This window comes from Archocentrus centrarchus, chromosome 19 (genome assembly GCF_007364275.1).
Source record: "Archocentrus centrarchus isolate MPI-CPG fArcCen1 chromosome 19, fArcCen1, whole genome shotgun sequence".
In the NCBI taxonomy this organism is placed as follows: Eukaryota; Metazoa; Chordata; class Actinopteri; order Cichliformes; family Cichlidae; genus Archocentrus; species Archocentrus centrarchus.
In genome coordinates, this window is record NC_044364.1 from 22096856 (window position 1) to 22120636 (window position 23781).

The 23781-nt window shown below is 40.8% G+C and overlaps 1 protein-coding gene across 4 annotated transcripts; it reads left to right on the plus strand.

The window, feature by feature from the left end:
- Positions 1–1137: 1137 nt before the first annotated feature.
- On the plus strand, positions 1138–23015 carry a1cf (apobec1 complementation factor). Of its 4 annotated transcripts, XM_030755753.1 has the most exons (14): positions 1138–1222; positions 7073–7223; positions 7340–7474; positions 7556–7686; positions 8935–9173; positions 12617–12781; positions 13723–13820; positions 14006–14143; positions 14691–14835; positions 17893–18131; positions 19633–19769; positions 19869–20023; positions 20605–20766; positions 20823–23015. In XM_030755753.1, the coding sequence occupies exons 2-13, from the start codon at positions 7122–7124 to the stop codon at positions 20757–20759; spliced, it is 1839 nt and encodes a 612-aa protein (XP_030611613.1). In that variant the 5' UTR covers positions 1138–1222; positions 7073–7121; the 3' UTR covers positions 20760–20766; positions 20823–23015. The 4 variants fall into 4 exon arrangements, with proteins under 4 accessions (XP_030611613.1, XP_030611612.1, XP_030611614.1 ...); XM_030755752.1 differs by having other exon boundaries at positions 20605–23015; XM_030755754.1 differs by having other exon boundaries at positions 17917–18131; positions 20605–23015.
- The last annotated feature ends 766 nt before the right edge of the window (positions 23016–23781 follow it).

The window sequence follows — 23781 nt, forward strand, 5'->3', positions numbered from 1 at the left end:
AACAAATAAAATCCTATTGTGGATCCTCAGACATACAGGAAACCAGAGAAATGCTGTCAAGGGAATGTTCCAGGTCTTAACAGGAAAAAAGACTCATCTTAGAAATTAGTTGGTAAAAACTGCCACCAATAAATGAACTCATCTGATCCAGCACACTGTCTAAACCCAGCACATTTCCTGTAGTTCAGGTCTGAAGGTTTTAATGCCTTTAACCAACGTGACAATGACTGCAGAGAGTTTGAGTTGTTGGACTTCACCTGAATCATGTGAAACATTTGTTGTCAGTCAGACTGAAAGGTAACACAGAAGTTGGCCTCGTGGAAGGACATTCAGTTGATTATATCCATCCGAGAACCCTGGACTCAACTTTTTCCTGAAAGTTTTAGTGCGGTCTGACATTTTGTAGCAGAGTCTGTGGCAGAATAGACAGTGCTGCGAAAAAACATTTTCCCTCTCCCTGATTTTTTGCAAGAATGGCATCCATGGAAGAACTCCAAGGAGAAAACCACTGCTGACCAACAAGAACACAAAGGCTCGTCTCACATTTGCCAACAAATATCTTGATGATCCCCAAGACTTTTGAGAAAACATTCTGTGTACTGATGAGACAAAAGCTGAACTCTCTGAAAGATTTGAGTCCCGTTACATCTCCATAAACTAACAAAGCATTTCATAAGAAGAGCATCATATCAACAGGCTAACAGGACTTATTCTTCTATGAAGGCACTGTTGGAGCCTCTAGTGGACGTTAAAGGAACTGCAGGATTCAGACCTGGACCCTGGTACTTGTTTAAAACCTGAGTCTGAACCAGGTCCAGGTTTAGTTCTCTGGGATTGTGAGTCCTCACAAAAGTCAATCACTTGTTTTTGTGTTGTGAAGAGATCTTTGCAGGACACTCAGGGGCAGACACAGATGTACAGCTACACACAGAGTCATCCTGGTTTAGTGTGTGTGTTACATTTGTGTATTTGCATGCATGTGTGTGTCTCCACAGATAGCAGCAGGTTAAACATTAACACTGAGCGGCTCGTAAAGCTAACACTAAGACAGTGAACCTTTGGAGTTTGATATGATGTCTCACACTCACACACACACACACACACACACACACACACACACACACGCGCGCGGAGGCCCCTGATGACACGTGAACACGCACACACTCGGCGCTCAGAATGACACAGCTCTGATCGGAGGGAGGTGATCTCTGAAATTGCTCAGGTGAGTTTTACTCTTTTTCATGCAAATAAAGTTCTTTTAGGTTTGAATTTTATGTATTAAACACACAGACAGAGAAAGAGAGCGAACAGGTAAAGTAAGGCTCATTAATCCTCTCTTCTTCGCTGGTGTCTGGTGAACAGTAACTGTCAGAGATGCTAAAAGCAGCTAGCTGAGCAAACAGGCCGGCTGGGATTAATGTGTGTTTTAATGGAGAGAGAGAGAGTGCTGAGTAAATGTCTCTCTACCACTGTTTGTGTGAAAAAAGAGAAAGTGTGAGCGAGTGTCTCGACCCATGAAAACAACTCAAATTTAATTCTCTGAAAACCTTAAATGAGTGATCTGTGCTGAAAGAGCAGCAGATTTTTCCAGCTGTGCTGCCAAGTCCTAAAAATCCACAAATATTATTTATTAAACCTCTTTTTAAATATCAGTAATAAACACTTTTGAGTCAGGTTTCTGTCTCTGTGGGTTTTAAAGGTTAAAATAAAGCAAATAACCAATAAATGACCAAAAAGCATGGGCCATGTTTCTCTTAAGATTACTGGCAGTGTTTACAGCTGAACCAGCGCATTCACAACGTTACTCCATAACAGCAAAGAAGATTTTAGGGTTTTTAAGCTCAAAGTAACTTATTTAATGCTTAAAATCAGTTTAATCCAAACAGAAGCTGAACTATACCCGTTATCATCATAATCCAGTCATTATTCGTGAGTTCATGCAACATTTAATCTCCCAGATGGAATTTCAATCATAAAAGAGTTTTAGTTTTTTACCCTTTGCAGAGGTCTGGAATGCAACTGCCTGTATATAAAGATGGAAATGGCTTCCAGCGCTGCATGCAATACAACTGCATTCTTTCTAATAACCAGCAGGAGGTGACTCCTCTAAACTGTGATTGAATAGAAGTCAATAGGAAAATGAGTCTCCTGCTCAGTGGGTCTCTGAGCTCAAGAAACTCTTTCCCGATGGGCTTCTGATCTCAGTTGCTGCTTTCAGGTCTGACTGAATAAAACATGAAGGCCATTTTGGAAATTTTGGTCCCATTAGGAAGGACTGGGAAGCAGGAGGGAATTTAGGGTGGAGCTACCTGTGACTGACTGGGTTTCTCAGTCAGATCCACCCGTCACTCGTCATGTTCGGCCTCAAAACGCTAATCTGGGAAAACTCTCAGGTCAAAGCTTCAAAAGTTCACCAGCGTCCATCTGGACCACTCAGCAGCCATCATGAAACACACCAGGACACAAATCTGGGCGATTTATAAGCATTTTCTAAATTAATTTAATCTCAAAAATGAACTGGAAACAAGTTTTTTTGCTAACTTTGGACCAAAACCTTATTTTGAAAATGTGATTTTTGCTGTTCGAAAGCTTTCTGATCCTGAGAGCTGCTGCACGAGGTTCTCATCACGGCTGCGGGAGGCGTTCTCAGAGTGGCGCATTTCTTTATGGAGCTCCTGCTGTGCACATCAAAACAGGAAACAGATGAGCACAAATTGGAAGCAGCCCTGGCATCTAAACTAAATTTTAATGTGACCAATTTGCTATTATTTTATCAGATTATTACCTCTGAAATATATTTTTATTAAACAGATTAAATTCAGTTATTGTTCAAATGCTGCAGGCGCCTTGCAGAGCAAAGTCAGAGCATGTGACCTCTGACATCACACCAGACTGAAGAAATATTTACATAGAAGGTGCTGGATTCATAAAATTCATCAAATTAGTTTAAACCAGAAGGACAGTGCAGTCCTTCATTCAGTCAGTTTTCATGTAATAACTGCAGACCAACAGGAAACACTGAAAACACACCTTTAGATTAAAGGCTCGAGGCCCAGATGCTTCAGTTTAGGATGGGTGCAGAAGAATGAGCCGATCTGCTGACAGAAATGATCTCAGCAGCAGAATTTGAAGCCTGAACATCTTTTTCAGGAAGCATCGTGGTTCTTCTGATTTTCTATTTTACCCTGAAATCAGACGTGGAGCTGAAGGTTTTTACATCGTGAGCCGAGTTTTAGAGTGACGAGGGCAGTTTTAAAGGACAGTGGGCCTTTGGTTTTCATCAAATATGCAGTGCTGCAGTCAGCTGTAATAAAAATCAAAGGGAGCTTAAATAATAATAATGATGATGATGATGATGATGAAACAGCAGCAGCTTTTGTAAACATCTAATTTCATTTATTTGCACCTGATATGCTTCTGATGTTTATCAGAGCTGCATTTGTGTGACCCACATTTGGGTCAAAGGTCAGCTTGTTTGAGTGTCTGCACGCTGGGGTGCATCTGCATTTCTCAAACACACGCCGTGGTGTTTTCTGTCTTTTAAAGATGCACAGACGTGCTTCAGCTCTCTGAGCCGCTTCAAACACAATGAATGGTTAACCAGCACAGCAGCTGAGATTACCCTGACAGAGGCGCTGATAAGGCAGATTTGCAGAAAGGTGTGCTGGGACTTGTAGGAGAAGACAGCTGTCAGTTATGACTGTGGGGGTGGAGCTAAACTCACAGCTGACTTTCAGTGAAGAGCTGCAGATATATCTCGACATATATATATGATAACAATCAAAGAGTCACTTTGGATTCAAAAACAGAAACTGCTGCTCCAAACAGAAGCTGGCAGATTCATTATTAGCTGAAGAAATCTTGATTTGTTTTTTTAGGCCACAGCAGCTCAACCATCAGCTGTGTTTGCTAGTTAAACTCCCCTCTGCCGGCCGTGCTGATTGGTGGAGTTCAGCAGCAAGTTACTGAGTCCAGCTGCTTGTTTTTCCACCAGCAGACCCCCAGCTCACCTTAAACACGTTCGTCTGTTCACGACCAACAACTGGCTGAACACTTCCACTGTGACTCATGCTATAAGCTGTCGTCTGTAACCATGTCTGTTAATAAGAAGGACTGCTTTTTCTGTATTTTTAGGATGGGGAGATAATCCCAGTGGTGGGGTTGGGGGGCATAAAAAAGATAATGTAGGAAGCCTGAGTTTGCTGATCCAGAGCTGAGGAAGACTCTGAGGTCACTTTAACTCTGAGTCAGTTACTGTGATAACCCACAGTCCCCATCAAAGATCAGGTCAGACACATTGGACTACAGGAGGGTGATTGAACACCCCAGAGCTGGAGGTTAGTTTGTTGAAGGCCAGGGGCAAACCTCCAGTAAAATATATATGTGTATATATATATATATATATATATATATATATATATATATATATATATATATATATATATATATATATATATATATATATATATATATATATATACACACACACACTGTATATATGAGAAAATATTGATGTGCTTTAACATTTTCTTCTGATTTTTGTAAAACAGTAAATTAGAAAATTCATCGATAACAACAATAATAAACAAAATTAAAAATATTGTTTTGATTAAAGAGTTTTTGCATACTGGTGGATTATGGTAATTACCAACACTGTTAATTTAGTGCAGCTGAGGCATAAACCTCACACTGGCTGGTGGTCTAATAAATGTTTTGAGCACTGTAGCTACAGCTGACGGGTTCATGGTGTTCTGGACACCAGTGGGAATCACTCAGTGTGGACATGACACTGAGGATCAGGACTTTTTCACGTCGAGTAAATCAAACCACACAGCAAAACCTTAACCACTAACCTGAGATGGATCATCTCAGGTGTCTTCTTCCTGTCTTATGATGGTGTTTGTCTCAACATGAACTTTTATAGAGAACAGTTTATCCCTCATCCTCCAGCTCCAGCTCCCCTGCTAATGTGTTTATATCATTTAAAGCTTCACTAACCCTCCAAACGTTGCTGCTGTTCAGTTTTCAGTCTGTTTCTGCCCAAGGTTCTTCAGTCCCTCAGTCAGAACATGGAAAATCAACTTTAAATGGAAACTAGCTAGCTAACTTCCTACAAATTCCTAACTCAGCTAAACCTCCTTTTTTTCATGGACACTTATGGACATTAAACTTTATTGCACCACCTGTGAGAACATCCAAGCTGATCATTTTGTTGGAGCTGAAAGAATCTGGACCATTTTTAACTCTTTTACTCTTAACCAAGGGAGGATTAAGACCTAAAAATGGTTAATGAAGTCAGGCTCATCCTGGTCCATGGGATACACGCTTAACAATGAGGGCTGTGCAATTATAATTTTTTTTAGTTGTATTTATGGAGTAGGACTTGTCACCCTGGTCAAAAGAAAAACGTGGTGGCTAAAACATCCTTTTGAACCTCAAACTGTAAATGTTCTGTTCTCACGTTCAACAACAGCCACAGATGTGTTTATGCTTGGAGAAATGTAAATGAAATGTATTCATTCAGAAATAATCACTACCAATTAGTGGTTACACATTCTAGGTCTCTTCCTATTAAAAGGGCGTTCTTCCTCCCCACTGTCACCAAGTGTGGCTTACAACTGGCTGTTTGCTGTGTAATACTGAATTAAATTAAATACATTATTATAATTCAATAATTTAAATTCTTGGTTCTTAAAATCATTTATCAGTAAACTCAACAGCATTGACCAAAGTCCACAAGGTTATACAGTCTGATCTACAACATCTGCTGCCTGAGACTGTTTACTGTTGGTATGTTTCCTGAAACACATGTAAACAAAGTGGAACTGCAAAGCGACATACTGACAAAGACAGACTGTATCACCTGCCTCTCATCAGATCATCTAATTTCCAACGTGAGAGACATCTGTTGAAAACTGGGACCATTTTCTGGTCCTCCTCAACCCAGACTGTGGTTATATGTTTCAGGCTGAGGTTCAGGTTATTGGAGGGGACTCAGGCAGCAGTGCATTCATCAAACATATGGGTTTTATGAATGCATTCAGTTCCCATTTGAAGCCTCATATGATTTCTTACAGTATTACAGTTAGAGGGGCATTCACGCTGCAGCTTTCCAGTCTCTGTCAATGATTACCAAACAGACCTTGACCTCACTTCAGCGCTCTTCAAAACATGACTCGTATCTGTTGTACAGAGCAGAACACAGACCACAGGACCAGCAGCTCCTCCTCACATGCTGTTTGACCACGTCAGTGACAAAATCTTCCAAAGCACACTCAGTGTTTTCCTTTCTCATATTGTCAGGACATAACTGCATCTGAAGCAGCATTATTTCCTGATTATACCTTTAAAGATTTTTTTTTTTTTAAACTGTGCTGTCAGAAAGTATTGTTGAATCATGGATTTAACAACACTTATTACAATACAATAAATGTATTGTAATAAGTGCTTTCCAAATAAAACCACATTTATTTGGAAAGCTGAGTTCAGTCTAACTGCCACACCCAGGATTAAGCAGGTACTTCCACACCTGCTCAATCAAGAAATTCCTTAAATAGAATCTGTCTCACAATGTGAAGCAGGCTAAAAGAGCTCAAAAAGCAGCCACGATCATCATTTAAAGAATGCATTTGATATTTAGCTTCCTAGTTTTCTTTCTAGTTTTTTTTTTTTTTTTGTCTAATATTAAATTTTGTTTGATGATCTGAAACATTTAAGTGTAAAAAAAATGCAAAAAACTAAGAAATTGAGGGGGAAGCAAATGCTTTTCAATGCCCTCAAGCATTTTCACTGTTTCTAATAAAGTCATCAGTATGACATCAAATCACAAGTTTAACCTCCCTGAAACATCACTGCTGTGATGACACATTCATTACAGTCTACTGATGATGCTTTCAGTGATTTCCTGTTTCAAAACAGATGAATTAAAAACTCCTGTGATGAAGACTCAAATCATAATAAAACCTCTAAATGCTGTTATTTAAAAACCCGGTGCTGCTCAGTAACATTAATGGATTTTAAATGCTTTTCAGGTCTCTTAATAACATGTTTGCTGGTTTTTGTTGTCTTCCAGTGAGCACCACTAATTTCCCTGATTTACATATTGCTGTCAATCACACCCAATGGATTCCAATCAGAAAGCAAGTGGGGACGGACTGGCGGGGACACAGAAGGAGGCAGCGCTTCGGGCGCTCATGCAGCAAACTGGATACGAACTGCGGCAGGTAGGAACGTGTTTCAAAATTGGCCCAAAGCTGGACCTGATCTGTGGAGCGGGCAAAGCATTTTTAAGCGATTTGACCACATCATGGTGTTTCATATTTTTGTGTTGGTGCTTCAGGAGAACGGTCAACGACGGTACGGTGGCCCTCCGCCCAGCTGGGATGGCCCCCCTCCAGAGAGGGGAAGCGAGATCTTTGTGGGGAAACTGCCAAGAGATCTTTTTGAAGATGAACTGGTTCCACTATGTGAGAAGGTGAGAGAACAACGGTCGAGGAGTCAGTCACTGACGTCTACTTGTTTCATCACTTTGCATTTTCCCCCTTCATCTCTTTAGTTTGGAAAGATCTACGAGGTGAGGATGATGATGGATTTTAATGGGAACAACAGAGGTTATGCCTTTGTCACCTTCAGCAACAAACAGGAGGCTAGAGCAGCCATGAAGCAGCTCAACAACTATGAGATCAGGTCAGGGTGCCATCCTTGTTTTTTCTTTATTTGCATTAGAAAATCAAAATATAACTGAGCTTTCAAGATCTTTTTTTAAATCATTGTCAAAGAATTGCTAAAGAGTTCTTATTCTAGCAACCACTCTAGAACCAAACAACCACCCCAAACAATCTGGATAGCAGACATATTTAATCTGAGCTACCTTTGGCACTAGAGCTTTGTCTTGAGCAAATGTGGCCAGAGTCATGACACACCTGGCATCTGCTCATATTAAGCAGGTCTTTGGCCGAGTTACCACAAGCAGAGTCAAACCTGTGATGTTTTCAAATACATAAGATGCAAGTCCTGCCTGGTTCTGTTTGTGCACATGTAACTGGTCTGTTGGAAAAATCATCAATTAACATGGACATGGGCTAACACTATCCACCAATGAGAACATAATAATACTAATCACCCTACCAGCAATCCATCCCGCTACAACCTACCTACAAACCCATGAACCACCAACCGAACAATCAAAACTCCACGACCTACAAGCCTTCAAGTGACAACAACATCATCCTATCAACCAACCAGAAACACTTAACAATGTAAAAGTCCAGAGCGGAAGATAAAAGCTAAAAGTTAAATCTTTAGTTAAAGTAACTCAGGCAGCACACCAAACAGTTCAGGCAGGAAGCAGGAGAATGAGGAGAAACTGTTTATCTCAAATTAGAAATAAAAAAAATAATAAGGATTTAAAAACTGACAAGAGCTGGAAAGCTTGATAAGTGAAAGACAACGAGGAAGTGACTCCTAAATGAATGAAACATCAGAGAGTATTTATACACTGGGATGTCTGACTGTGATCATGAAACTGGGTGAAGAAACAGACGTACTGGTACCTGAGTGCTTTTAATATAAATAAGTCTTGAGACTATTAGACCCTAAAAACACACTACCAACAACTATTGGCGCTGCCAATAGTTGTTGGTACCACCAGTCTCTGGCTGCATGACCGCAGATGCTCGTCTCTGGATGAGTGATCTGGAACGATCATTTCATTGTGTGCCCTGTGTGCACAATTACAATGAGTTGACTCTAACATCTAACATCTATTTAATAGCATACCAACCAATCAGAGACACCCAACTAAGTACCAATCCTACAAATAATCTAGAAACACCATAAAAAATGTGCCAGTCAGCAAAGAGCTAAACAACCACTGCAGCCAGGTGGTGTACAGTTTGAGCTCCAGTATGAACTGAATTTTCCTCTGACCTACAGGAATGGCCGCCTCCTCGGCGTCTGTGCCAGCGTTGATAACTGCCGTCTGTTTGTTGGTGGGATTCCCAAAACCAAGAAGCGGGAGGAGATCCTGTCAGAAATGAGAAAGGTTACTGAGGGTGTGGTTGATGTCATCGTGTATCCCAGCGCTGCTGACAAATCCAAGAACCGAGGCTTCGCTTTTGTTGAATATGAGAGCCACCGATCAGCTGCCATGGCCCGCCGAAAACTGCTGCCAGGTGCAAACCAAACACTAACTCTATTTTTTTTCTGAACATTCAGTTAGCATTCTCTCTCTGGCTGTCTTGGGAATGAGCTGATATCTTTCAATGAAGAACTCCAAAAGTAACGGTATTTTCAAAGGATTTGATAAAACAGGTGAATTTTTCCACTGAAACTTAAAGCCTCCTTAACTGACACACAAGAACTCGTTAATTTTGATCAGCTGGTTTATTGTCACTGACAACTTCCTGGTTGCTGGGAAATACTGAGCAGATATGGCTGGAGTGGTTTGGATAACAAAGTTGTTGCACCATGTCTTTACACCATCTGAGGGACCACATAAGGGCTGCACCAGTAAGCATATGAAGAGATAAAATTAATATTGAGCAAAACACAGTTTAGCTTATTGGTGTGGCCCCTTGGGAACATTAATTGCCCACCCCTGCTTTACACTTTACAAATATTTCATAAAATAAACAAAAAAATGTCAATCTCCTTTTGGCTGACTGTAAGACTGCGTTATCACTGGCCAATCACAGCCTGTGCCACAATACCCAATAGAACAAGAGCTTGGGCTTGATGATAAGATAGCTACTATATGATGAGTAATGTGAACACAGTATCAGATTAAACTAATGTATAAATAATCTGTCGATTTCAGCCTGTATGTGACAGACAAATGGTTATAATGCTAAACTATCAGATTCTGCTTGAGTGTAAAGCTGAAAGTCTCAGAGATAAGATATAGAGACAATTTTATTGCTTCCCCAAAGGAAGATCACGCAGATTGTGCAACATCTATTTAAGCAAGGGAACGGCACCAACACTTCTAGGTTTTAATAAATAAATTTAGTCAAAAGCCTAATGCTATAGTGCAGGTTTACATTTCCAGCATCTCTCACAGTCCTTTTTCACTCATTTCAACTCTAATCACTTCACATAGTTTGTTTCTTTTAACCACTATTTTAAATTCTTAATATTAACCTTTCTTCTGATGCTTCAATATTTCCAAGCTTTAAAGAGTTTATTTAATAGATTCTCTAAAAATGTATTCTCTCGTGACCTTACCCCCTCCTCACTCACTAAATTTGTTCACTCTCAATTTTGCAGAATTTGGTTATGTAAACAACAGGTTTCTGCTTACCTTTTTTATGAGGCGCCCCCTGTGAGTGTTTTAAGGAGATAAGATCCCGAGGTGCGTCGCAGAGAAAATATTCCCCTTCGTCCTCTCATGCCAATCATCCTCCTTCACATATCACCTGTTATCACCTGTTATCACTTTGGGGTCACCAAATTGACAGGAAATATGATTTGTTTGTGAAGGAAGACACCTGAAACACTTTAATGAAAAAGTTATGACATTTAATCTATTAAAGAATCAGAAGAAATAATGTGTACATGGGCCATTTGGTTCAGGGAGACACAGGCCTTCTCAGCAGCTGCCTGTGCTCCCTCCCCAGAAGAGCACTGCGCTAAGCTAAACACAACAATTTTATATTACAAGTGCTATCAATTCAAAAACAGTTGGAGAGAGCCGTGGTTTAGACTTGGCCTTCTCAGATTGGTTATTCCACTGGTTGGTTCCGTCATCATGGCACAAGCTTCTCCAATCAGCAATAAAAGCTCCATAAAAGAAACACACGCCTTCCCCTCTCACATATTCCTAATCATGATTTGGCAGTTTTATTCTCCTTAGCAACAGAGTGCGATGACCTACACACACCCTTCCCTCAGACACAGATGCACATGTTTTGGCAAAACCTTTAAGGGTAAGATAAACATATTCTTCTCCAAGACAGAGAAGGTCATAAATAAGATGAACATACCGCCCAAAGGCCGTGAAGTTGGTCTGGAACTATCTATCTGTCAATCTCTGTCTAATGCAGGAGTGCCCAAACTCGGCCCGCGGGCTGCTTTCGGCCCCACTCCCACTTCTGGTCTGTGAATTGATGTCAAAAATAACATACAATTTGGCCTTTTAAGTTACTTTTTTTTGACATTTCGCCTTCCCCTCCAATTAAGAGGGTTAAGCGAAATGTACAGCATGATACAGAAACTGTATCTGTAGAAAATTTCCCCCCTCGTAACAGCTGCATGAGCATTAAGGCTTGTACACGTATTAAGGTTTAAAATTGGCATTATCAGGGGTGTGGCCTCTTTGACTGAGAGGTGGATGGTGACACAGGCACCATCCACCTGTGCTGTTGGAGTCTTTTGGAGCATATTTAATGTAATTATCTGACCAATAATACGGCTGCTGTATGCTTCATTGGACTAACAGAATGTCCATGAAGGCTGAGCTCCAGGTTTGCTGAATGAAATTTGAGGGTTTGGATGATGAACAGCACTAATTAGCAGGTATTTATGTGTGTCAAGCTCCCATACAGCCTGTGGACAATAGGGTTTAATCCCGGGATCCGGGATTCCCGGGAAATGCAATCAGAACCATTTCCCGTTTCCCGGGAAACATTAAGACGGGAAACTGGGAAAAAAGTCGCATTATATAGCCTATAAAATATGCCTGCCCTGAACAATAAAGAAATATCTGTTTAACTTCGAGTGTTTCTTTTCCTCGTTTGCAGCCGCTTACTAACAATCATGAATTAGGATACAGGCCTATTGTGTGAAGAAAGTATCATGAAATAGATTACTTCAACATATTTCGCTTTTAAAATGGAGTTGAGTAAAATGTATATTTTTTAGGCTATAAGGATTGGCCAGTTTTTCAAAAGACGATTCACAACGAACCTACTTTAACCCTTAGACACGGTGTTATAAATTTGCTGTTGCCAGAATGGCAATGACCAAGTCGTAGTGCATTACTCAAGGCCCTGTGTTATGTCATATTATAGTGTAGTATGGTAGTTAACTTTTCAATGACTATTACAGCGTTCCACTGGTGGAACGGTGTGGCTGACCCTTTATCAATGCTGTGTGGAGATGAACAGTATTGTTCACCAGCAATTGTAAAATAGATTGGTATAATTCCATGTACAATGCAGGAATACTCAAATTATATTTGTTAAGGGAGTGTTGAGGAACGATACAACACCGCATAGCTCGAGCACTCGAATGCCGAGATGTAGGTTTTATTGCATTAATCAAGCCAACGTTGCCCCCTACTGGGCATAACAGGACATGGCTGGAAAGCTACCTCTACAATATCAAAATAGGTTAAGCTCGACACAGGCTACAGAAGGCCTAATTAAAATTTAAAAAAAAAAAAACTTTTTCCCGGGATTCCCGGGAAATGGCTCGTCTTTACCCGGGATTTGATTCATGTCATTTTCGGGAAAAATATTAAACCCTAGTGGACAAAATGCTAAAAGGGGAGGAGCTTCAGATCAGTGGTTCACAAATATGATGGCTGCGTCATATAGCTAACTGTAGCAAACGATCATAGAGAATACAGTCCCTCTCAGGTCTCTATCTGAACTTGTATCAACGTCTTCTCTCTTAGGTCGTATCCAGCTGTGGGGTCACCCTATCGCTGTGGACTGGGCAGAACCAGAGGTGGAGGTCGATGAGGATACCATGGCAACAGTGAAGATTCTGTATGTGAGGAACCTGATGCTGCAGACCACAGAGGAGACCATAGAGAAGGAGTTCAACAGCCTTAAACCAGGTTCAATCACACAACACAGTATAGCAAAGCTTTAATGTCAGATTATCATTGAATGTGTTGTCACTTTACAGCCTTTTTTTTTTTTTTTTAACTGAAGTGATGATTTAAAGGTAAACTTGTCCATCTATCCCTTCTGCTTATCCTGTTCAGGGTTGCTAGACCCTATCCCAGCTGACATAGGGCAAGAGGCAGGGTACACTCTGTACAGGTTGCCAGCCTGTCACAGGGCTAACACAGAAAGACAGACAACATCCACACTCACAGACAGGGTGTCTGTAGCTCAGTAGGTAGAGCAGGTCACCTACTGATCGGAAGGTCAGTGGTTCGATTCCTGGCTACTCCGGGCTGCATGCCAATGTATCCTTGGGCAAGATACTTAACCCCAAGTTGCTCTCCGACCGTCCCGTCGGAGTATGAATGTGTGTGAATGTTAGCTAATTAAAAGCACTTAGCTTAGTAAACATGGAAGTGCTTGTATGAATGGGAGTGCATGGGTGAATGTAAAACATGTTGTATAAGCGCTTTGAGTGCTCTGACTGAGTAGAAAAGCGCTATATAAGAACTAGTCCATTTACCATTTACACCTATTGGCAACTTAGAGTTTCTAATTGAACTAATCTAACTAAGTGCATGTCTTTGGACTGTGAGAGGAAACCGGAGTACCCAGAGAAAACTCACATAGACATGGGGAGAACATGCAAACTCCACAGAGAGAGAGAGAGGGAGGCCCAGACCAAGGTGGAATTGAACCCAGGCCTTCCTGGCCTTCCTGGGTTAGATGGTATTCTAACTGTGAGGCAGCAGTGCTAACCACTGCACCACTGTGCTGCCCAGGGGAAACTTGTATTTTACAAATAAAAAAGCACAGAAACCAGGCAGCTCTGGAAAAATGAAACAAATGTGATTTTAGATCAGAGTTTTTTTGTGTTTTTGTGCTGCAGGTGCAGTGGAGCGAGTGAAGAAGATCAGAGACTATGCCTTCGTCCATTTCAGTCAGAGAGAAGATGCCATCAATGCCATGAAAGCACTCAATGGGAAGGTCAGCCAAACATTTAGTTCCACCTCATGTTTTCTATTTTTAGTAATAAAATGCAGGTTTGATTACTTTTATGCTGTAATCAGTGGACACCTGCATATTATTCATGAGGAGAACATTTTTGACCAACTGTAAAACCACAAAGACAAAACAATGACTTCCAGTAAAATGGCAAATCCTCCCTGCAGGTTGTGGACGGCTCTCCTATCGAGGTAACTCTGGCCAAGCCGGTGGACAAGGACAGCTATGTTCGTTACACCAGAGGGACGGGAGGGCGAGGAGGTTCTCTCCTGCAGACCGACTACACCACCTACACCCTGGGACAGGTGAGTCTCACCAAAGCAAGGGATCTGACACAATGTTTGATCATCAATGTGATTAAGGGCAGTTTGTTATAGTTAATACAGTCTTTAATGGAGCTATTTGTCTCAATTAGAGCATCAGACCAGCTTTGTATGAACCACAGTTCAAAATAATTCTTCTTTCTCTGATACTGAGACTCAGTGCACCCCCTCGCTTGATTCGCTGTCTGCTTATGACATTCCCCTTTAAGACAGCTTTTTTCTGATTGGTCGCCACAGAAGGTGGGTGTTGCTTCTATGTTCCTGAGATGACCAAATAGGGATATCCCAACAGCTCCAAGAGTGGAAAAAACTGATAAATCAGTGTGTTTGGACAGACTGTGCTTTGGGCTCAAAGGGACTCCTTTACATATACTGAGCTCATCATTAGAAACTTCATGTTTACTTTGAACATCCACCGCAGGAATATGGTTAATATGACAGGACCTCATGGTGGTGTTAAAAGAAAGTCTTTATTTTTATTCTCTATCTTTAGCTTATTTTATACACAGCTTTCTCTTTTCTCCTCCAGATGTACGACCCCTCTGCGGCATACCTTGGCGCACCTGTGTTTTATGCCCCCCAGGCCTACACAGCCATACCAGCTCAGTTCCGCTTCCCATCAGCCAAAACTCATGTTGGAGGTCGAGGTCTGATCAGGACGCCGTCTGTTAGAGGTGAGGAAGCCCTCAGATCCCATTTTAATCCATGAAGACCCTGCAAGGAGAGCTCACATTCACAAACAGAATAAAAACACAGCTGAAGAATTACAAAAGCAAAACTGGAACCCTGAATGTTTGAAAATAAAAAGAGCAGGTGGGCCCTCTGTCAGTTAACCTGAACATTACAGCTGCAACAAAACTTTTGGGCAGTCTAATGCAGTGTGAGGCAGTTAACCACAGAGTAGCATTTCTTATCATACTGATATTTTTTGCCACCTCCTCCTTCAGTAAAATATACATCTGACTCACAGGTCGAGATATATTTGCTGTACCGTGCTATATTAGGACCAATGGACATAGACTGTTGGTCTGAAAAACAGAAATCAGTGCAGAAGTGGCACTTGCATTATTTCTAATGGCCAGCAAGGGTCAACTCTAAAAATTTACGGGAATATAACCCTGCTTCTTAGCTGTGCTTTAAGGCAGGGCTCCCAGCACCATACCCCATGCTCACCATGCCCAGTTTAAAACCAGTTTAAAACCAAGACAGTAACAAACAAAGATTAGCGTCACGTGATCCTACCAACATCTTTTATATATAGTCTAAGAGCTGGAGAGGGTTCATTTCTGAGGGAAAACATCTCAAATGAACAGAATCTACCTGAATATTGTCAGAGATTAAAGTCACAGATTTAGAAGAAAATTCTTTTTCATGATGTAGTTGCTCAAACCTGAAAATTAACTTTATAAACTTTGAAAATATTTGTTATTCTCTCTGTAAAGCCCACCTCCAAAGCTCCAAATTTTAACCCACACTGGCTTTGATATACTGGTGACTTTATCCTTCAGTGTTTTTTCTTCTGTGTGAGTCTGAGCTTGCTTTGCACCCATCAAAGGTTTATCTATGAATATTTTTCTGATTTTGGTTTGAACTGAAGCTGTTTGCTGAAAAGCTTGAATCTGCAAACTGTAAAATTTGATAGATGAAAATACATGAGTACTACATGAGTTTCAGCGGGGATGTTTCTGCACGATCAAACATACTTTTGATGGTGAACTGAATGTTTGTGAAGCCCTGGCCCTCAATGCTAACTGTCCAATCACAGATGTAGTCAGCACTCATGACTATTGGAATGGTTGCTGTAAGGTAAAGCCCCTACAATAATACAGAGAAAACCCCAACATTCAGACAACCCCATTTAAGCAAGAACTTGATGACAGTGGGAAGGAAAAACTCCCTCCCTCTACCTCAGGCAGAACCTCAAGCTAGAGCTTGTACTCTAGCTGCAGCATTTTGGATCAGCTGAAGGCTTTTCAGGGAGCTTTTAGGACAGCCTGAGAATAATGAATTACAGCCTAGAAATAATACATGCATGAATTAGTTTTTCAGCATAGTTTTTCAGCTCTGAGAAAGGGTGTTTCTAATTTTAGAAATATTGCACAAATGCAAGAAAACCGTCCTACGTATTTGTTTAATATGTGCATTGAAGGAAATATCCTGGTCCTCACAGTGTTACTAGAGCCAATGCCACCCAGATTAAATATCTGGTTAGATACCATGTTTCTAAGATTTGTAGGACAGAGTACAAGAATGTCAGTTTTATCTGAATTTAGAAGCAGGAAATTAGAGGTCATCCAGGCCTGTATGTTTTTAAGACATTCCTGCAGTTTACTAATTGGTTTATCCCATCTGGCTTCGTGGATAGATAAACCTGTGTATCCTCTGCATAACAGTGAAAATGTATGCAATTCTTTCTAATAATAGTGCCTAAGGGAAGCATCTATAGAGTAAATAAAATTGGTCCTAGCACAAAACTGTGTGGAACTCCATAATTAACCTTAGTGTGTGAAGAAGACTCCCCATTTACATGAACAAATTGGAGTCTATTAGATAAATATGATTCAAACCACTGCAGTGCAGTACCTTTAATACCTATAGTATGCTCTAATCTCTGTAATAAAATGTTATGGTCAACAGTATCAAAAGCTGCACTGAGGTCCAACAGGACAAAAACAGAGATGAGTCCACTGTCAGAGGCTGTAAGAAGATCATTTTTAATCTTCACTAATGCTGTTTCTGTACTGTGATGAATTCTGAAACCTGACTGAAACTCTTCAAATAAACCGTTCCTCTGCAGATGATCAGTTAGCTGTTTTACAACTACTCTTTCAAGAATCTTTGAGAGAAAAGGAAGGTTGGAGATTGGCCTATAATTAGTAATAGATTAATTATTGCCACAAAAAAAGGCCTGAAGTATGCAGCCCATTAATAAAATAGATTGATCATATTTAAGATTGAAACAATTATATAATAATTAATAGGACTTCCTTGAAGAGTCTTGTTGCACTGAAGAGGATAATAATGGAGGAATTACATCTTTGAACTTAGTTATCGCACTTTCGGAAAGTCTTCTACTGTAATAAAACTTATTCTCCACTGATGTGTAATCCATTAAAATAAATGTATGTTATTAAGAAATGATCAGGAGGGGCGTTCAAACTCAGAAAACACAGAACAACAAATAAAACTATTTTTTTGAGTTTTCCAGTTATGGTGGACCAGGCTGAGAGTCAGGCTTTCAAATTAATTAAAACTGAATTTCAAAGGTAAGCCTGCTGCTGCATTATGTGAGCCCGGCACAGTGGCAGCTCAAGGTGGGGCTTTGGAAACCATCATTTCACCAGTGTCATGATTTTCTTACATTCTGAAAAAGCAGCTGAACCATCTTTGACTAGCTCAACTCATCTGAACCAGAATCATAAAAATGTGAAGAATAATGATGTCTGAATGTTTCTGAAGCAGGAATCAAAAAAAAAAAAAATAAAAATATCGACCAATCACACATGAAACTATCATTCAATTCAGGCTGAAATGAATTTAAATATCTCAAACTGAATCATGCAGTTAATGATAATCATCAGTGAGCTGAAGAACAAAGGGCAGGTGTACTGTTACTATGGTTACCACTGTACCTGTTCACTCTGATCTGATAATTGTCTGACTGTGTGATTCTTCTTCCGGCTGATTTCCGGTGATTTGATTGATTTCACTGCCTTTCCGGTTTCCTGTAGAAATTTACATGACTGTACCTGTAGGGGCTGCGGGGGTGCGGGGACTGGGTGGGCGGGGATACCTTGCCTACGCTGCTGGGGGCGGAGCTGTGGGAAGAGGTAGTGGTGGAGGTGCCACCTCCTACAGCCTGAAGGCAGACAAGCAGTCAGAGGAAAAGCTGTATGACCTGCTGCCGGGAATGGAGCTAACGCCGATGACCCCAAACCTGAAGGCCACTGCCATCAAATCTGCACCACAGGTAAGAAGAAACACCTGACTTGGAACCATTTGACTGGTAATTTTTAATACTGCACACACTTTCCAATAGAGAAACACTCTTTAAAAACCTCCATAAAAGATTAAAGTCTGGTACTTGTTCACATCTATTTCAATTCAGTTCAACTGTATTTATATAGCGTCAAATCACAACAACAGTATAGACCTTACAATAATAGAAAGAAACCATAACTATCAGATGGCCCCACCTTGGCAACACTGAGAAGGAAAAAACTCTCTTTTAACAGAAAGAAACCTCCAGCAGAACTTGGCTCAGGGAGGGGGCAGTCATCTGCCGTGACCAGTTGGGGATGGAGACAGGACAAAAGACAGACTGTAGATGAGAGCCAGAAGACACTGTGGCAGACTCATCTATACAACATAGCAAAGCCTGTGGTCTTACACTGGTCATGGTCACACTAAATGTGGTTCAAAACACCAGTGTGACCTCACCTGGGCCAAGGTTATCCAGGCCTTAGCCCATGGGGCTCAGTAAAAATGAGCCACAAGAGATAGCAGCCAGATCAGTTCAGGTTCTGGAACCAGTCACTTGGTCTGCTTTTTCTGGACCTTCTGGTTTCATCAGGTGGTGACTTCCAGTTCAAACTGCTGTGGTTTACAGCTGAGTGTAATGCAGCTGAATGAGAATTAATGCCTCCAAGTCTGAGGCCGCAGAGTGCCCACTCAAGGTTGGGAATGAGTTGCTACCCTAGAATATGAGAATTTCACTCACACAAATTCGAGCTCAGACTTCTTGGAGTGTTTGTTGGTACAATTAACAGCACAGCATTCAGTCGTGTTATTAGTCAGAAAATTGCACAAAGGGAAAAAAAACCCTTTTTGCTCCATTCAGTCAGATAACTAACTGCTGATTTGATCTAGAGCACTGAACATGGACCACATGATGTCAGGTCTTCATGGCACTACAGTAAATATCATATGTAATGAGAATCTCTGTAGACAACTCGATACAGCAACAAGGGGAGGCTCCACCTTGTAGTGATATTCTCATTTACATTTCACAAAATGCAGTGGTGGTTAGCACGGTTCCATCACAGCAAGAAGGTCCAAGGTTTGAATCCACTATGTTGTCAGGGCCTTTATGTGTGTGGAGTTTGTATGTTGTCTCTGTGTACTACAGCTTCCTCCCACAGTCATAAAATTATACAATAGGGCATCAGCAAAAAGCTGATGTATTTTCTGCAGGAAACACTGAATCCAGATCCCTCTTGTTCTGAAGATACAGGATGAAAGTTGTCAGGATGTATTAAATGCATTTCATTTAACTGAAATTAATAGTAATAATTATATTTAATAATATATTTTGTATTGGGCCAAACACAATCTCATTTTTAGTGCTTTGAAACATATATTCATTTTTTTGGCTCTCAAAACGTTACACATAGTCACTGTGCGGACCAATAATTAGCCCCAATTGTTGCATTCATGAAAAGTACCTGCAGTGATGTCTGTCTGTCTGTCAGGTCCTGGAGGAGCTCTGTCAGAAAAATAACTGGGGTCAGCCCGTCTATCAGCTCCACTCAGCCATCGGGCCAGACCAGAGACAACTCTTTCTCTACAAGATCACCATACCAGCTCTGGCAACTCAGTACCCCAATGTGTAAGCAGTGTTACTGCACCTTTCACCAGTCTGAGCATCTGCCTGCTGTTTAACAGCACCAAACACTGATCATCCACCTGTTCATGTGTCTCTCTATAGCCATCCCTTCACCCCTGCTAAGCTGTGTGCGGGCATAGAAGAGGCTAAAATCCACGCAGCCGAACACACACTGCAAACACTCGGCCTGCAGACGGAAGGTGCCACCGATGCCAGCTGTGCTACTGCAGCTGCTGTGGCAGCAGTAGCCTTCCCAGGTATGTGAAGGTCCGTACCCAAAGCCAACTAACGCTTCACTCAACTAACTGCTCAAAGACTCTCACCTGATTCTCACACTGTTACCTGAAAACCCAAAACACCACAGACTGTATATTAAAGAAGGCCGTAGCTTCAAAGTCTGACAAATGGACCCAATGCTGATGACCAGCAGGGTCATCTGCTGTCTGATTGTCGAAGCCTAAATGAGCATACTGCTCACCTGACGTCTGAGCTCAGTAAACTCTTTACTGGTGCATTTATGGTCTCAGTCACTGGTTTCAGGTTTGACTGAATAAAGCATAAAGTTCATTTTAGAAAATATGGTTTCATGTGTAATGTCCCTCAAACCCTGAGAGCCACTCCAAGATGGCAAGAGCCAAAACACTCAGCTCGAGGCCTTTAAAACTTCACTAAACAGTATGTGACATCATGGTGGTTACACCCATCTTTTATATACAGTATACAAAATACCAAAGCTACAAAGTTTAGATTGGATAAAAAAAGTAACAGTTGTAATGAATTCAAGTTTTGCATTACAGCCCTGCAACAGGTTGTGCGTTTGTGCTGTGTCTCCCTGCAGGCTACACGCTGGCGAGTCCGACGTCTGCGGCGGTCGCCTCCCAGCTGAAGCAGGCTGTGTCTCTGGGTCAGGACCTCACCGCCTACACCACCTACGAGGGCTACCCTGCCTTTGCTGTGGCAGCTCGCCACACTGACGGATATGGTGTTTTCTAGAGCAGCGGTTTCAGAACAGGAAGAACACTCACAGGATGCTTTGATGCATTTTTTTAATTTCCTGTTTTATGTGAAGGCACAAAGTGAAATATGATTGGCTCATTATAGATACCACTGCTTAGTTAACCCCCCCCCCCCCCAAAAAAAAGGAAATCGTGTGAAAGCACCTTCATGCTGCTGGTTTTACAGGGAGATAAAACCACTGTGGTCAGATTTACAAAGTGACAAGTCCAAAATCTCCAGCACTCAGAGGTTTGAGTCTCTTCACAGGAAGTTGCTGCTGGAAAACATCTCGGACTAGTCAGTTGCCCGGAAACAAATTCCTCACCCGTCACCCCATTTTTCTTTCTCCATGCATCGCTACCTGCTCTCCAGCCTTTGTTTAATCTGAATCATGTACACGGATTTTCACAGTTTAGGGATTGATTAGGCAGCCCATGATTGGCTGTGATTGATCAGTTTGAATTAATATTTGGTTCAGTTTTCTTATAGTGTGTTTACAATATTGAAATATGACTCAGTAATTTTATCCTGGGATTTGTGGTTTTTTAGGATGTCATACACTATCAGCTTTATGGTTTGGGTTCACTTCATTTTTTACTGAAACTTTTTGTGTTTTAAGAGAACAGAAAAAAGATCTAAGAAAAATTTTGTATGTAGAGGAATCGAGATGAACATTGTGTCACCCTAAAAATCTGAGGCCAATCTTTTAAATTCTTTTTTCATTTTTTTCCCAAGCAGCATTTTTTTAAAAAAAAGCTTTGATATGATTACCTGTGTCTGCTCTGAGATACAAGGATGAAGTAATACTTCTGTACTCTGTGATATTTGGATGAAATCAACACGACATTTGAACAAAACCTCAGCAAAAACACCTTCACCAGCCAGCTTTCCATCCAAGTCAGGCACAAATTTTATTAGATATCAGAGAAAATCACTAAAAGGAAATTAAAGTCAGTTTTACTTAATTGATTTAGTTCACATATGGAGCCCTCTACAGTCAGATGGTAGTAGCACAGCAGCACAGCAGTATGTATGTACTGGCAACTGCATCAATGGGTTGTTTAAACAATGAAATAGATTTTGTCTTTGTAACACTCATTTTTTCACAGACCAACTTAAAAGCACACAAAAGAAAATGGCACACGGCTCTTATTCCCTGCAGCTGACAGCGAGCAGGCTCTGTTGTCACGTAACCAATACAAAAAGAGGACATGATTAAAAAGCTCAGGCTGTCAAAATGAGCAGAAATCATAATGACATTTAATGTCATTAATGTGTTATTACAGGTAAAATGGGTTCAGCTCAATCTCCTGTCGTCATTGGACGCTGAGGTCACATGACTTCTGAACATCATCATTCTTTCACTCTTTTACTTTAAGGTGCAAATTGTTCCATCTGTGGAAAAAAAAGTCTTGCGTTTGTATTAAGTGAGCCAGAAAAACATCTGGATGGATACTCGGCTGATGCTGTGATGATCTTCTTTTCTCTGTTTCATTTTTTTCATATTATGTGTTTTAACCTTTCCTTCGTTAATGACGTTTCTACATGCAACAAAGTTCCAGCTTTAATCTTCTGTCCACTAAAATGGTGCCTTCGTATAGCAGTTAGGCTTAGGTTTAGGCTTAGGCGAACACTTTAACTGAAGTTACTAAAGCTCTTTCATTCCTTTTAACTGTTGCTACTAATAAAACACAGGACTTTGTAGCTTTACTGGGAAAAATCATGCAAATAAATATATAGATTAAAATTAGTTTCTAGACTGAAATGCTACTATTTGATTTGAAAGTGGTGATTGACCTTTGAACTGTTAGGATACTGTGATGATGTAGTTTCTTCCTATGGTCATGAATGCTGAGTGAAAAGCAGCAGATTTGTCCCATTTCATGTTCGCTTCTTATATTTTTAAAATGTTTCAGGAGTTTGAAAATCGATGACCCTTGCTGCCATCTGAGCTGTGAACATGCCGAAGCAGAGACAGTATTAAAGTGTGTGAAGCACTTAAAACTTATTTTTATACCAGGAGAGAGAATGAATATCCAGCCACTGTTTGTACAGATGTATTTTACAGTCATTTTACTGCATTAATTCACTCAGAAACTGAAATATGGGAAACTGAATAAGTGCTTATCTGTCAAGGTAATTATGGCTATTCTGGAGGTTTTTCACATCATGAAAAGGAAACTGCTTTGATAACTTGTTAATTTTTAATGATCCATAATCATTTCAAAATAAAGAAAATGAGATCTGAATAAACAGCAGCTCCACTCTGTGTTATTCTGCAGTTTAGTTATTGGAAAGCTCAATGACAAATGTAGAAAATGAGACGGAGGAGGACGGATGGAGGACAGTCAGTAAATCAGGAAGTGCAGAGGATTAGTAAGGAGGGGAGGCCAGCTTTGAAGAGGATGGAATGGTGGTTGTTCCAGATGACATACCTGTAGAGGTATGAAGATGCTTAGCAGAGAGTGAGAGGATGCCTGAAAAATGGAGAAAGTCTACTGGTACTGATTTTTAAGAATAAGGGTGATGTGCAGAGCTATAGTAACTACAGAGGATAAAGCTGATGAGCCACACCATGAAGATATGGGAAAGCGTTGTTGAAGCTAGGTTAAGAAGAGAGGTGACGATCAGTGAGAAGCAGAATGGCTTCATGCAGATAAAGAAAACTACAGCTGTGATGTTTGCTTTGAGGCTGTTGATGGAGAAGTATAGAGAAGGTCAGAAGGAGCTTCACTGTGTCTATGGATGCAGCAAAAGCGGATGATAGGGTGCTGAGAGAGGAACTGTAGTACTACACAAAGAAGTCAGGAGTGGCAGAGAAGTATGTGAGAGTGGTGCACGAAATGTATGAGGACAACTGTGACCTGCTAAGTAAAGTGGCTGTTTTCTTACACAGGCTCTTCAACCATTTAATTTGTTGGCTAGGCAGATTAGATGCAACAAAGGCAATACATTTTTATGAAACTGTAGTTTCTCTGCATCCCACTACACCGTGTGTAGTCCATCACTCCAAGCTCCA